Below are 14,331 nucleotides of genomic sequence, written 5' to 3' on the forward strand. Positions count from 1 at the left end.
ATGCGCGCTCAGTATCTTATTCTGGCCGCTATTGGCTTTGCTGCTGCTGCTCCTCTTGGTATGATGCTGCTCTCGCTCAATGTGTGCATCTTGGACTGGAACAAGACTGACTCTTATGATGTTTGAAGATGTGAGAGGGGCCGACGCTGAGGCCGAAGCCATTCCCTTCTACCCCAAGAGGGGCGCTGATGCCGAAGCAGAGGCAATTCCGTTCTATCCCAGGAGAGGAGCGGATGCTGAGGCCGAAGCTATTCCTTTCTACCCTAAGAGAGATGCCGATGCCGAGGCAGAGGCCATCCCTTTTTACCCCAAGAGAGGCGCGAACGCAGAAGCTGAGGCCATCCCCTTCTATCCTAAGAGGGGTGCCGACGCTGAGGCGGAGGCCATTCCGTTTTACCCGAAGCGTGGTGCTGATGCCGAAGCTGAGGCTATTCCCTTTTACCCCAAGAGGGACGCCCATGCTAAGGCCTAAGTCATTTTATGCATGTCGGGTATGGAACATAAGCTGGTGTTCGAGGGAAGGTCTGGGAGGGAAGATCTGGTCTGGGATAAGCTCGGCAACAATGAGCACTACTCGGAGGAGGGAAATGGCAAATAGGTTCAACCTAGTTTTAAGAACGGGCCTCATAATTTAGTCGAGGAAGTTCATGTTCTCGCATGTAGTGGGAGGGACCGATCTGGTCTATGGTTCTCTGACACGCTCATTCACATTAACTTTCACTCGTTTCAGATCCATGAATCAAAATGAAGCTTTCACAATCGAATCATGCCAAAAGAAGTGTCATTTACCGTCAGTCTCTAGTACTTGTAACATCAAATAATATGGACAATGAATGCTCCTCTTCCAGTTCTGAACCTCCAAAATTCTCGTCTGGATGAAATAGAGAGGACGTCAAAACTGGTAAGAGTCCCCATTCCATCACCCAGGAATCTTCACGGGCTAGTGAAGTCACACACACAGTAAGCATGATCATATAAAACTATGATCAATTATCCTCTTGTATAAATTAGGCAGCAATGTTTCTTTGCATGCAGATGGATCAACCACAAAAGTGCGCGTGCAACCATGCCGCGTCATATCAGCCCGCGGCACTCATCGGCAGCATTGCGTGCTAGATCCGACCCGCGAGGCGGGCCGAAGCCTGGCAGATCTTGCGAGGCGAGCTTCTTCCTTTGGATTAGGGCGCGGGGGTCCGCCTTGCGCTCAGGATGAGAGGTTGTCAGATTGGAGGAGTTGGCAAGTTTGCCGAATCCTTCAGCCAGAACTGGCGTCTTGGCGGAATCCTGGCGTTATGCGAGGTCTGCAGATGTTTATCTTGACGGAAGGAAACGACCTGAACGGGACCACTCGGAAGAGATTGAAAGCAATGATTTCGGATGGCCTTGTTGGTGCTCCCGATACCGAATACAATTTTCGCTCAATTCGCAGTTCCAAAGCAAATGCGTTCTTCGCTGCGTTCGCTTTCACCCACCAAAGAAGCCTGGGAAAGTGGGAGTTGGGCGAGTGATCACAATGTCGAAACTGTGAGTGGAGAATAATGATGATGGGATGGGTGCAGCTTTTAATCACTTTTGTTCGCAGGTTTCAAGAAATCGTCCATCCATGGACAAGAACAAGAAACGTGGCGTACGTCCAACTATCCGAGGATGAACAAGCGAAGCCAATCTCCGAGGGAGAAGACCGAGAGTATCTACGCAAGCCTTCAGTTTCAAAAAGACTTTACATCATCACAATACGCGCCATCATCATTATCCTGGGTGGTTATGGGCTCTTGTCCCTACTAGTACCTCACATTTCCCCAGCCCAAAAGCAACACCCTCTTTCATGCAACTGCGGCGAGACCATCGAAGAAGCGCGCTCTAACGGCTGTGTCTATGATTCCCTCGCCGCAGCATGGCTTCCACCACACTGCCGTTCTGCCAAACTCACCGCAGAGTTTGAATCACTGGGCCCGAATGAGCCCGACACGACGGGAAACACCTGGGGATACTGGCACGACCAGAACCAGACGCACCCGATGACGCTCGAGGAAGTCAGCCAGCTCCCCGAGGCGGCGAGACGAGGCCAACATGCGCGATTCTTCACCACTCACGAATGGCACCTCGTGCATTGTGTCTTCTACTGGCGCAAGATGTGGGAGGCGGCGCGGTGTGCGAGGGGGGTGGCAGGGGCTTCGTGTGGAGAAGATGGGATACTGGTGATTGAGAAGCGTTACGACACGTTGATGCATATTAATCACTGTATGACGATGATGTTGATGCGGGATCCGTTGGATAGTATTGCGGCTGAGGCTGGTGTTGCGCTGCATTCTGATGAGTTGCATGTTGCCAAGCCGCACAAGCATCAGGAGAGTGGGCATCACGGAGGCGGTGGGCACAAGTCGGGGGATCCATATGACAAGATGGAAAAGGAGCACCAGCATAGAAAGGGTGATCCACATGATGACTGAAGTCCGGAACCAAGTACGCTTCTTGAAAATATCTCCGAGGCTTGATTCTATTTAGTCAATTGGGTGATTCCATGCAATTGCGCCGGTTTCGCAGCGGCTTGCGTCGGGAAAGTGAAGCGCGCCCTTCGTTTGTCACTAGCGTGTTATGAGGGGCTCCTCGCGAAGAGTCATCGCGAACTCATCGCTTCGCAGTAATCCAACCTTCAATTATTGCATGAAGTTGTAGTTTTCATCCTTTCACTGCACTCATAGACATCCACGCGGAAGCCAAATCACCGCCAAACACCATGAGCACCCATCTAGCAACGGAGCTGAAGGAGCTCCATGTCCCCTCGAAGCCACTCGTCCTCTCCAATGTGTGGGACCTCGCGTCCCTCAACGCCATTGTCTCTCTCAACACCGGCGACTCCAAGCCCGTGAAAGCGATCGCCACAGCCTCGTGGGCTATTGCGGCAATTCTGGGAATCAAAGACGAGGACCTCATGTTGGAGCAAAACCTAGCCGCTATCGCACAGATCGCCCCCGCTGTCAAGGCTGCAGGACTCCCGCTCACAGTCGACATCCAAGACGGCTACGGCGAAAGTATCGAAGACGTTGTGAAGAAAGTCATTGAGCTCGGAGCCGTGGGCGCGAATATCGAAGACAGCATCCCGTCGGCTGGGTTTGGACAGGGAATTGAGGGGTCGTTGTACGATACCGACATCCAGGTCAAGCGTCTCAACAGGGCTTTTGCAGCAGCGAGGGAGACCGGATGTCCCGACTTTGTAATCAATGCGAGATGCGACATCTTCAGGCTGGAACCGTACTTCTCCAACAACGATGAGAGTGCATTGAAGGAGGCTGTTGAGAGGGGCAGGAAGTACCATGAAGCGGGAGCGACGACGGTCTTCTACTGGGGCGGCATGGGCCGGGGATTGCGGACGTCAGAGGTTGAGGTGCTTGTGCGAGAGCTATCGGGACGGGTTGCGGTGAAGCTGGGTGATCAATCTGATTCGTTGTCAACGGATGAGCTTGGGAAAATTGGGGTAGCTAGAATCAGCGTGGGCCCGAGTGTGTATCTCGTTGCGATGAATGCGATGAAGGACACGGCGAGAAGAATACTGTCAGGAGGCAAGCTAGCGGCATGAGGCTGAGTGCTGCAATAAGTTATGTCACAGGCACGCCGGGCTTTTGATAAGTTCCAATATAATTCCTTAATATGTTTTGGCTGGACTCACAATAGTCTCATGCCTGAAGTATATACATCAATTTTCCGAGATTTCAACCTGCCAGCCTAGTTTATCGCGGCAGGGGGCTCCTGGCCAGGAAGAGGAATGCTCTGAGGATGAGCAGTGAACATGCCCTCAGGGTCATAGACGGTCTTCAACTGCTGCAGCTTGGCGTAGTTCTTGCCGTACAGACGCTCGCTCCACTGGTCAACAGACAAGGCCGTGTCGCGGTAGTTGACGAAACCGCGCAGGGGCACTCCCTCGGTGGTCAGCTGCTGGCGGAAGGGCTCAAGGCCGTTCTGCATGTACGTCAGGCCGTCGGCGGGGAAGTCGGTGAGGCCGGTGGCGAGACGGCCCTCCCAGCGGATGAGCCACAGGCTGTTGGCGTGGGCGAAGGAGGTGTCCTCGTCCTTGAGGGCGCGGGCTGGCTTGCCGCCCCAGAGGTCGATGAAGCCGAACTTGGTCAGGTCGGTGCGGTTGAAGGCGAGGGTGGTGTGCTCGTAGAGCGCGCTGGCAGACTCCTTGGTGAAGGGCTGGTCGGCGCGGAGGACGAGGGCCTGGAGGTAGAAGCTGCGGGGAGGGTAGGTGTCGACGGGGGTGTCGATGGAGGGGGTAGCGACGTTCTCGGTGGCCCAGAAGTCGTTGATGTTGCGGGTGAGGTTGGTGCCGGCGGGGAGCTTGGCCATGAGGGGCGCCATCAGCGCGTCGAAGTCGTCGGGGTTGCCCCAGTAGAAGCCGGAGCCGGTGAAGGGCGGCGCGGTGAGGGACCAGCGGAGGGTCAGCTCGTCGGGCCACTCGCCGGTGATGACGTGGTCCTGGATGGCGAGGAGGGCGTCGACGCCGGCGGTGAGCGAGGTGTCGTTGAGAGTGATGGTGTAGTCAATGGCCTTCTCGAAGGTAGGCTTCCAGGTCTTGGTGGTCAGGTCAAGGATGATGCCGTAGGAGCTGCCGGCGCCCTGGAGAGCCCAGAAGAGGTCGGGGTTCTTGGTGCGAGAGCACTCGGCAATGGTACCGTTGTACAGCATGTACGTGGCACCCTCGAGGTAGTCCATGGGAGTTCCAAGCATGCGGGAGAGGGAGCCGAAGCCACCTCCGATGGAGGAGCCGGCAAGACCGACCATATTGGCGCGGACGTGGGGGAAACGGGCGCCGTGCTCCTTCCAGAGCCAGCTGACGACCGGGCTCACCAAACCGCCGCCGCCGTAGGTAAGCAGGCCAGTGGCATCGTCATAGCTGACGTTCTGGAAATGGGTCATGTTGATGGTGAGGCCGGCAGTAGGCAAGCTGTAAGAGCCGTAGCAGTGGCCACCATCACGAGCGGCGACGAGCACTTTGGCCTCCCGGGCACAGGCGAGGGCGGCGGCAACCTCAGGTGTGGTGCGCGGCCAGGCGACACCGGCCGGGGTGGGGGTGATGCGGCGCTGCCATGAGCGGATGTCGTTAGGGAACGAGGCGTTGGTCTCGGGGAACGAGGTGATGAGACCCGCCGTCTCAAGACATGTCTCCAGGTCTTGGGCCTGGGTGAAAGGGACGAGGGATGCCGCGGCGAAGGCGACGAAGCTGGAAAGATGGACCATGATGTCGGAGGTCAGACGAAAGAGAGACTGGAGTTGGAATTCCGTGCTTGGAAAGCATCACCAAGCAGTCAGTGATGCCAGAGCGTCATGCTACTCTTTATACGCATCTCATATAGCCCCCCTGATTCCCATGGTGATCTCTTGGCATCGTCCACAATCATCACTCCCACCGGGTCAATCGCACCGCACCATACGGAGGTATTCGCCGGTCGGTCTCGTCAACCGGGACTGCCGGACTCTGGATGAACCATCAGTAAGGTTGTAATGGAAAGGGGCAGCCTGACCGTAGCAATTCCCCCATCGTCCCAACTTCAATCAAGATGCAGAAAGTTTCTTAGATTGTTTCCTCACTCTATTGAGATAGAGTTTGGCCCCCGCCAGGGATGTACCAAGCGGGCGGGCATGTCAAAAGTCCGCCCACAGGCGCTCGAGTCATTGTTCCCCCGAGATTTCTGGGGATCTCTGTGTTCATAACGCGCCGTAAAGCGCCCTAGAGGCCTCTGCAGGACCGTTGAAAGTCGGCGCACTGCCACTCTGGAGCATCAGACTGCCAAGACTTACCATCTCCTGAGAGATATTGCGGATGGCATTGTAGGTTCTGGATGGGGAGAATTCGCACCAAACAGATGACGAAGGGCGCAATTCAGGCGTGTCCTGGCTGCTTGGTTTCAGGGCGCAGCGTGTCTTGAGAATATTCCAGTGCCCCGTCAAGGTGAGTGCCAAGACAACTCTGCGAGATGAGGTTGCAGTGCTCGCGGTCGCGGGCCCCAAGAGCCTCAACATGAATTGAGGGAGTTGTGGAGATTGATTTTCCTTGAGCAGATTTTCGGCGAGGTTTCCGCCGCTGAAAAGGAGAGGCGCGCCGATCACGTCGGCTTTACGCCGGTCGCAAGGCTTCATGACCTGCTCTGTTCTCCGGCCAATCACGGAACAGGGACTCCGCCTGTTCAGCAGCAACACTCGGTTGTGTAGTGTAGTGGTTATCACTCCGGATTTTGATCGCATCAAAACTTCCGGCAACCCCGGTTCGAACCCGGGCTCGACCTCGTCTTTTGTCTTTTGGATTTTCATTCCAGAGACCTTCATGTTCCACGACACTTACGATAGCGTTGTGCATTGATTTAGGCCGGCTGTTGGCAGTTGTATGTTGCTTTCCTTTTGTTTCTTTTTCTTTTTTACCTTTGTTAACGTGCAGCACCTAAATATGGGCTCTTGCCCCGCGCTTAACACGAACCGAAGTCTAAATTTTGGTTGCCGGCCGTTGAGTTCATCCCGCATCTTCCATTTCCTTTTCTGCCCGTTCCAGTTTTCCAGCGCCCTGCTTGGCATGTATATGGGTTGAAAGCTATATTGGCGCTCTATTAACCACCTCACTCAACATTGTAGCGTATGTTTGAGACTGTTGGCGTCTCCGAAACCGAGTGAACACCGACTCAGTCGGATTGCCTCTTCCAGCATTTATGTGACAGACAGGCGCCATTCTCACAATTGTCATCATGTTGGTCCCGTCTTCCATCACAGCGCGCAATCCCCAAGTTTGCCGTATCAGAGTTTCGCTTGCCATGGGTATCAAGACCCGTCACGTAGGATCGGTGCAAGCATCTCGAGCTTCGCCGTACGCTCTGCGACGCCATCTGCCAGAGAACCCCTGCTACTCCCCCACGCACGTCCTTCCAACACCCCTTGTCGACGAACAGTTTCCACCTGACATTCATGCATCACGATGTTTGTCGATAAGGTGCGGCGGGATTCACGGACCAACAACCCAGGTTGACCAATACCTGCCCCGACACTCTGGAGCCGACTGTAGCAGCTCCATGTCGTCGTTGAGTCTAATACGGCAAGGCAGACTGATCAAGAGCATGCCATTCGTTGCGGCCTTGCGATGCGGGGAGATCCGTTTTGGAGTATGCATGTTTGCTTGATTCAAGACAGCGTGGTGGGACGGGAACGAGCTCCCCCGCGTGGGTGACGAGGGTGCGGCTGGTCGAGGTTGGTTATGCTTATGTATATCGATGGCAGTCCTCTGAGCGTTAGAGATCATGGCAGCTGTCTGTTGTTCGGTGTCATCTGAGCTCCATCCAATCTTCACATGTGCACAGCTTCGAGCATGCGCTAGGAGTATGGGGTACTCTTTCTTCCCTCAGGCGGAGGCGTCTGTACAGCCTACTCCGAAGGTGACGTTTGCGAAGTCCCCAAAAGCAACGTTCAAATCCGAAATCGACGACACGAAAGATTATTCTAAAAGCTACCTGCACCGGCTGCAGTATGGATTGGGGCAATACGGCATGATAATCATCGGCGGTGGGACGACACTCATACTGGGAATCCTCGGCTTTCTTCTCTTTCTGTGGTCCGGCGAAGGCTTCGAAGATGGAAGGACCGCATCCGTCGCCTGGAGGCGGATCATGCTCGACCAATACATCACGCAAGCAATCACCCTGTCAACGGTACTTCTTCGAAGCGCAGTCACTGCACAATCAGCAATCTACACAAGCCTCGTCGCCGGTATCGTCTTGGAAAGACACGGAGTACCTCTTTACAGGGTTGCCGAAATTTCCATGATTCGCTGCGCGAACGACGGGCCTTTGAGACTGGCATGGCTGCTTGTATCCTCTGCCCGCAAGTCTATCTTGCAGGCGGCGCTCGTGATCGTTCTTCTCCTGACTACTCTGGCCGTCCAGTTCTCTTCGACCCTCTTGGTTTCAGACCTGGGCCTAGCCTCCTTGGTTGGAGATGCCCGCGATGGTAGTCTGAGATTACACATGAGTCAGGAGGTGATTTCACTGAACCGGCAAACGAATGACTGGATTTTGCGGCCCAGAGCATATGTCCCCTTCGGTGAGGTGCCGTCTTCAGGAAACTCTACGCCAAACAACCTGGGAGTGAGCGACACGGGGGTCTTGAACAGAGTCTTCCTGCCCGTTTCTTCGGAGAGAATGTCGTCATTGCGCGCCTACGAAGGCAAAGGCTACGGATTCGACTCTCGGTTCGTCTGCATACGTCCCTCCGTCTCCGCCGCTCTATCTATGACAGTGCCCCCCTCCGCAACCAGTCTGCTGTCTTTCTACCTCGCACTTGTTGGCAACATATCAATCCAGGCAACCTTTCGGGAAGCAGGACTGCAATTACCGCCAGGATGTGAGGACGGAGCGTGTTTCCCTTCGTCCTTCAATTGCTCCCTCCCACAATTCCAATATACCGAAGCACAAGTCAAGCAGGGTCTGACGAACGTTCTATGCCTGCCAGACGGCAGCAATGCCAGAGCAAGCGCCCAAAACTCCACAATCTCGGCTGATCCTGTGACAGCTTGGTCAGAGGCCTTCTTGTTCTTCCGCACGAACGGAACTCACGAGCTGTGGAGGAGCTCTGATGGGCGCTTCTTGAGTGTCAACCTCGCCTTGCCGAATGTTTCATACACCGATGGAGAGTGGATTACATACGAACGCCCCATCGCCGAACTTACCCCCGAGGGCAGACGGATCAACAAGGGCGTTCTGAGGCTGGACATGACCATCTGCTTCCAACAAGTCGCAATCAACTTTGCCGATATCAAGGTCTCGAGTGAGAAGGATTTGACAGAACCAAAGGTGACCTGGGACGCCGAGAGAAAGGTATGGGATACTCGCAAAGTTCAGCGCCAGCTGGGCATCGGGCCTCAACCCAACACAACAACCCGGCGTGGCATCTACAGCGTCGACTTCATTCAAAATCGGCAGCACCTCAACGCCACGCAATACCTCACTAACAAGCTCATCAACGATCTTTACAACTCGCCGCGCGATAACATCTCGATCTTCATGGATCCGCTCGGAAGCGGCATCTCCCACGTAAAACCTAATGTCGAATACCAAGCCATCTTCTCCGACATTCTCAACGCGACCAACAGACCAGGGGTGGCGATGCAGTCCACTTTGACAGCACTGTCAGGCTCGATCATCGATGACGCGCTCCCGCAGTTCGATGTCAAGGGAAACGCAGTGTTGACTTCGTCTCTTAACGTACTGACGCCGCAGAGCTTTCGAGGTCTGATGGTTGTGTTCGGCGTGGTTGCTCTGAACATGGCAGTCGGGCTGACTGTGATCCTCATCTTTATGGTGCAATGCAGGTACTCTAGCCAGGGGAACTACTGGCAAGGGATTGCCCAGATTGTGTCGGATGAAACTGCGTGGGTATTGGAGGGTGCAACGCAATCGTCCGACTCACATGTTGAAAGCCAATTGAGGGATCAAGATGCTCATGTGCGAGTAGTCAGGTCGAGTCGAAGTGGACGGGTCAGAGCAGTTACTGTTGAGTCTATAAGCTAAATGTAGTAATGACTATTTTTCCGTTTGTTCACAAACTAGCAAACCATCCTTATGCTCGACCTTTGAAGTCTTCTTTCAAGTCAACACATAACGTCTCTTAGAAGTATCTCTCATATGTCTTTGCTGCATCCAGTAACGTTTTCTCAAACGGCATCCAGCTCTGGCCTGATGTCTTCACGGCCTTGCTCGCATCGACCTTCCTAGATTCAGGGGGCTCGCTATAGTCTTCAAGATAACCTTTCCCAGGTTCGCCTTCAACTATGATATCCCGCCTGTCTGGATAAGTCTTGCGGAGAACATCGCTGTAGGCTTGAACGTTAGCGAAGTTGCCATTACCGCCCGCAATGTACCGCTGGCCGTCAGTAATGTCCGGATGATCCACCGCAAACGTGATCAGCCGGGCGACATCCCGGACGTCGACGTGAGTTCCATTGCCAGGTCCCACCGGCGGTACAGTCTGGCCGGCCATGATCTGGTAGGCGATGATTGCGGTATCGCTTAGCTTATTCGGGTCTTCGGGCAAAATCAGAGGCGGCCCCGCAACCCAGACCGGGTTAATTGCCGTCATGGTGAACTTAATCTTGTCTGCATTCTTAGTCCGGAAGTCCCAGAATGCGCGTTCGGCTCTGATTTTGCTGACGACGTAGAGGTTGTGGCCGGTGGCAGCGTCGCCGAGTCTCGCCAGCGTGTCTTCTGCCTCGTCATTCCAGTCTTCTTCAGTCACGCTGCGGCCTTGGTACTTTTCTCCCTGGCCCCGCACTGCCACGATCGAAGACATGTACACAAACGACTTCAAGCTCGGTTCTCGGAGAGCGGACTCCAGAATACCGGTTGTGCCTTTGATGGCCGAGCTGATGATGAGAATCGCGTCTGTGATCTTGAAGTTGACGGGGCTTGCAAGGTGGGCGATGGCCGTGACTCCCTTGACAGCCTCGTTGAAGGCACCTGGGACGGTGATATCGGGAACGAGAGATATTGATAGCTGACCGGACTCGGAAAATTTTGGGAGTGCGTCGAGCAAACCAGAAGCCGACAATTGCGATCGGGTTACTGCCCTGACAGAGTATCCAGCATGAAGGAATGCCTCGACAGTTCGAGCGCCGATGAATCCATTCGAGCCCGTAACAAGGACAAGTCCTTTCGTGGATGACATCCTGAAGTTGCTGTGTGCCGTACTCTCTGTTGCTGTTTCAGTATCTTAGATGTTCTTCTCAGCAAGATTAATAAGATTGAGTTGCCGCGATTGTGTTCTTGGTTTGATTCGCGAATTGGAAGATGCAGGTGCTCTTATCAACGTAAATCCGCCATCACATCAACGGAGCGGCGGAACTAAGCTGTATCAAACACGGGCTTAACCCGTGGCACGTACATTGAATCCGGGTTAACACCATTTTATCGCCGGGTCTTTGTCATAGGAGACTGCCACGGAACGCGACCTGCAATCTAGACGCGAATCGGCAGTTCGGCAAGCCATAATAAGCACTAAAACCACGGCGAAGGATTCGACGTTCCGCGTCCAAGCTCCCTGCAGCTTGCATTCAGGGTCCTGCCATGACATCACCACTATTGCAGTCGAAGTACCTATGCTGGTTGGTGTTCGCGGAAGGCCTACCGCATATTCCACTAGTCTTGCAGCACCGTCTCTCATCCCTGTACCGACGCAGCCTAATGCGCACCCGTTCCTTTCAATTCTCCCAGCTCCGGGCCCGGCCGGTCTGTGGGTGCAAACTCATTCGGCCAGGGCTCTGGTGAAATCCACTTCGCCATACCCCACAACACCAAGTTCGAAAATTCTGCAAGCTAGGGCTCGTCAATATCCCCGTAATCTCCCCGAATCACCATCAACGATCCAAGGATCGCGACACGGAAGGGTGGCCGAGTTGGTTATGGCGCCAGGTTAAGGTCAGCTTAACATCTGTTTCCTGGTGGGGCAACCCGCGCGAGTTCGAGTCTCGTCCCTTTCATTTTTCATTTTTGTTGTCATAATCGAGAGACGATACACTCACTTTTTACTGAGACTGGCGCGCGGTCTGCTCGCAACCCTCCTGTCTCTATTAAGCAGATTCAATGGTAGCCTGTAGAATTCTTCTCTAAGTGCGAGTTAACGCAACGGAGATCGTGACGAGAACGGCTCTCGAGGCAGATGTTCATCATGTGGGGCCTCGGAAATCGGATTCCTGGGAATCATGAAGCTTTGCTCAATACGGTTATCTAAACGCCAAGCTCTCAAGATCAAAGCTTGGTCACCCTTGAAATTGACAGCGGCAGTGCGCTGATGGGTCTGGATAAAACTTCCTGAACGAGCTAGTGGATGGCTGGGCGTAATTCATTCAAACTACCATAAGGAGTGAAGAGTCTATCATTGGCTCAAATGGATCGGACAATACTGATAGAACATATCCATGGATGCTTGCTGTTCTGCTGTATTTTTTGCATTCCCTTTTTGCGCTCTGAAATGCCCCGCGGGCTCCGTAGTTCATGTCATCCCATCCATGTTTGGATGTTGAAAGGCTCGGCGGGAACGTCGGTGGGAGCAGCAGTCGATACTTGTCTCACTGTCGTTGTTTTAGTCCGTCTGGAGAGTGAACACCTGGAAAAACAACGGCTGATATGAATCGAAACGCTGTCGAATAAGAAACAGATTTGCCGGGCGTAGGCATCTTGCCAAAAGCTTGTTGCCAATTAGCTCCCGTCGGATGCATTTTGACTCCGTAGGGCTGAACAACCACCTCACCAAGTTTTCTCCTATTCTACATCCCTAAGCACGAGTCAACTTTGCACTGCCGTTACCGGCTACACCCATGATTGCGGGGCTTCGTTCTCCCCGTTAGGAGCCATTGTAGCATTACGAGAAATTAGATTGACGCGCATGTCTATATCGGGAATTTGTAAGTGACCTTCCATTTGTAAGTAGACAGGAGAGAACCGGAAGTCTTCGCGTCCGGGACTTGAAGTAAATACATAAGTTCACGACATCCTCATCCGAAGATTCATGAATAGTTCGTAAATAAAAAAGACAATCACCAGAGTTTTCTATCTGTCTTTATTCACGTCACCTTAGTCAAGATGGCCGCTTTTCTCACCTATCTACTGCCCCTACTGGCTTTGCCAGCTGTCCAACCATGCCCGACAAAACATCAAAACACGACATGCGGCTCGGTGTCAGGAAACCAGACAGTCAACGCGTTTCAACTTTACCCCGAGAACGCTGACTTTGACGAGAAGCGTTGCCTGGCTTACTTCAGGTAAGAATTCTTCTAACAATTTTCAAACAACCACTCGTTTCTCACGTGCTTTACCTAGCGTTCTTTACAACGCAAGCGTCGCGACTTGGAACCCGTACACCTCCGAGATCAAGACCATCGAGCTGCCCGGATTCAGTTTCGACAGCGAGCTTCACTCCAGCGGCGTCCGCGTCGATCCTCTTGACCGGCTGTCCATTATCATCGACGCCGGATCCGCTTTCGACACGGCAGGACAGAACATCACCGGTGACAACATTCTCGTAAAGTACGATCTCACGGAGGAGAAGGTCCTCTGGCAGCGCAACTTGACTGAAGTCACTGGCGGCGTTTACGGCGGCTTCCAAGACACGGCTCACGGCCCCGATGGCACCACATATGCTCTCGGCACCTTTCCCAGCAGCATCATCCGCGTCAGCCCCGACGGGTCCGAGGCGACTGCGTGGTACCTCAAGACACCTGCGGACCACACCATTCACGGGTTGTCTGGCCTCGTAGCGGCGCCTGACGGCAAGTCAATCCTCATCGCAGACAGCTCCGATGGACAGCTCTACCGCTTCAACCTGGATACCGCTTCTAACGCCACTGCTCCGGCACCGGCCCGGGTCCCATTGACCTTGGCGAGCACCATCGGCTCGGCGCTTGACGGTGCGTCGATCCCGTCGCGGTACAAGGGCACCGTCATCCTTGTCTCCGATAATGTCGATGGCACGGTCGTGCTTCACTCGGCGGATGCCAAGTGGGACTCGGCTGCGGTCATCGGTACCGTCCCCAATGCGTATCTGGCTGAGGATGGCTCGACTACGGCGACGGTGCAGATCGGTGGCAGTGTGTACTCGGTGACTGAGTGGTTCGGCGACGACAAGGTTGCGGGCACACTGGCCGGAAACCGTACGGAGTGGCCGCTGGTTGACATCACCGCCGACATTGACGCGTTCCTGGCAGCTCAGTGAGTGAAACCTCACTCTTCTGGTTCCATGTCCGGCTTGAGTGATCTCCGTAGGTTACTGAATCATCACAAAAAAGAGCATACTGTATTCAGTGTGAATATTATCTATAGACTTTATTTTTCTTTTATTTGTCGTTAGTGAAGTAAAGGTTTGTGATCTTTGCCGGCAGCCTTTTACCCGTGGCTTATGTCCATGCCGTGAAATGAACCGACATTTGCGACGAGAGAGCGGACTTTTCCCGACGAGCTGAAGCACGTCATCGTGAATATGGCCCGGTGGTTGGAACAATCTCGCGTCATCTTCCCGGCCGCAGATTGCCTTTGCCAAAAACCAACATCACTGATAACCGACGATCGCTAATGTCCTCAAGAAAGGCATAGACGATAAAATTCGGTTGTAAATGTCAGCAATGATTGATTCGGAATGACTAGCAGACATGCCTGACCATGAGTTGACGATGCCCTGGACTGGAGTCTGGCCACTCATCGCGCGATGTCGCCATGAGACCCGCTGAAGGCGACACTGAATTCGAACCCCAACCTACCGGTCCCTGGAGTGAGAGCCCATGGATGTGGCTATTGGCCTGACAGATAAGAT

General features: G+C 53.9%; 8 protein-coding genes across 8 annotated transcripts; 5 read left to right on the forward strand and 3 right to left on the reverse strand.

The window, feature by feature from the left end:
* On the forward strand, nt 1-472 carry CGGC5_v003140 (uncharacterized protein; the record flags this gene model as incomplete). Its single annotated transcript, XM_032020674.1, has 2 exons — nt 1-58; nt 129-472. 2 exons carry the CDS (start codon nt 1-3, stop codon nt 470-472), a joined length of 402 nt encoding a protein of 133 aa, XP_031882173.1.
* Nucleotides 473-1,513: 1,041 nt separating this feature from the next.
* Nucleotides 1,514-2,450, forward strand: CGGC5_v003141 (uncharacterized protein; the record flags this gene model as incomplete). The annotated part of the gene is made up of 2 exons (XM_032020675.1): nt 1,514-1,524; nt 1,583-2,450. The coding sequence occupies 2 exons, from the start codon at nt 1,514-1,516 to the stop codon at nt 2,448-2,450; spliced, it is 879 nt and encodes a 292-aa protein (XP_031882172.1).
* A 287-nt stretch (nt 2,451-2,737) lies between these two features.
* On the forward strand, nt 2,738-3,577 carry CGGC5_v003142 (Uncharacterized protein; the record flags this gene model as incomplete). Its single annotated transcript, XM_032020676.1, has 1 exon — nt 2,738-3,577. The coding sequence occupies one exon, from the start codon at nt 2,738-2,740 to the stop codon at nt 3,575-3,577; it is 840 nt and encodes a 279-aa protein (XP_031882171.1).
* Nucleotides 3,578-3,723: 146 nt separating this feature from the next.
* sorD-4 (FAD-linked oxidoreductase sorD) lies at nt 3,724-5,235 on the reverse strand (the record flags this gene model as incomplete). Its single annotated transcript, XM_032020677.1, has 1 exon — nt 3,724-5,235. One exon carries the CDS (start codon nt 5,233-5,235, stop codon nt 3,724-3,726), a length of 1,512 nt encoding a protein of 503 aa, XP_031882170.1.
* A 160-nt stretch (nt 5,236-5,395) lies between these two features.
* CGGC5_v003144 (uncharacterized protein) lies at nt 5,396-6,135 on the reverse strand (the record flags this gene model as incomplete). The annotated part of the gene is made up of 2 exons (XM_066151085.1): nt 5,396-5,473; nt 5,797-6,135. 2 exons carry the CDS (start codon nt 6,133-6,135, stop codon nt 5,396-5,398), a joined length of 417 nt encoding a protein of 138 aa, XP_066009414.1.
* Nucleotides 6,136-7,358: 1,223 nt separating this feature from the next.
* On the forward strand, nt 7,359-9,529 carry CGGC5_v003145 (uncharacterized protein; the record flags this gene model as incomplete). Its single annotated transcript, XM_032020678.1, has 2 exons — nt 7,359-9,403; nt 9,487-9,529. The coding sequence occupies 2 exons, from the start codon at nt 7,359-7,361 to the stop codon at nt 9,527-9,529; spliced, it is 2,088 nt and encodes a 695-aa protein (XP_031882231.1).
* Nucleotides 9,530-9,639: 110 nt separating this feature from the next.
* On the reverse strand, nt 9,640-10,695 carry CGGC5_v003146 (putative uncharacterized oxidoreductase; the record flags this gene model as incomplete). The annotated part of the gene is made up of 1 exon (XM_032020679.1): nt 9,640-10,695. The coding sequence occupies one exon, from the start codon at nt 10,693-10,695 to the stop codon at nt 9,640-9,642; it is 1,056 nt and encodes a 351-aa protein (XP_031882169.1).
* A 1,913-nt stretch (nt 10,696-12,608) lies between these two features.
* Nucleotides 12,609-13,737, forward strand: CGGC5_v003147 (Core trichothecene cluster (CTC) protein 14; the record flags this gene model as incomplete). The annotated part of the gene is made up of 2 exons (XM_032020680.1): nt 12,609-12,787; nt 12,846-13,737. 2 exons carry the CDS (start codon nt 12,609-12,611, stop codon nt 13,735-13,737), a joined length of 1,071 nt encoding a protein of 356 aa, XP_031882168.1.
* Nucleotides 13,738-14,331: the final 594 nt, after the last annotated feature.

This window comes from Colletotrichum fructicola (assembly GCF_000319635.2).
Source record: "Colletotrichum fructicola Nara gc5 chromosome Unknown KSG_Nara_v1_contig02, whole genome shotgun sequence".
Classification (NCBI taxonomy): Eukaryota; Fungi; Ascomycota; class Sordariomycetes; order Glomerellales; family Glomerellaceae; genus Colletotrichum; species Colletotrichum fructicola.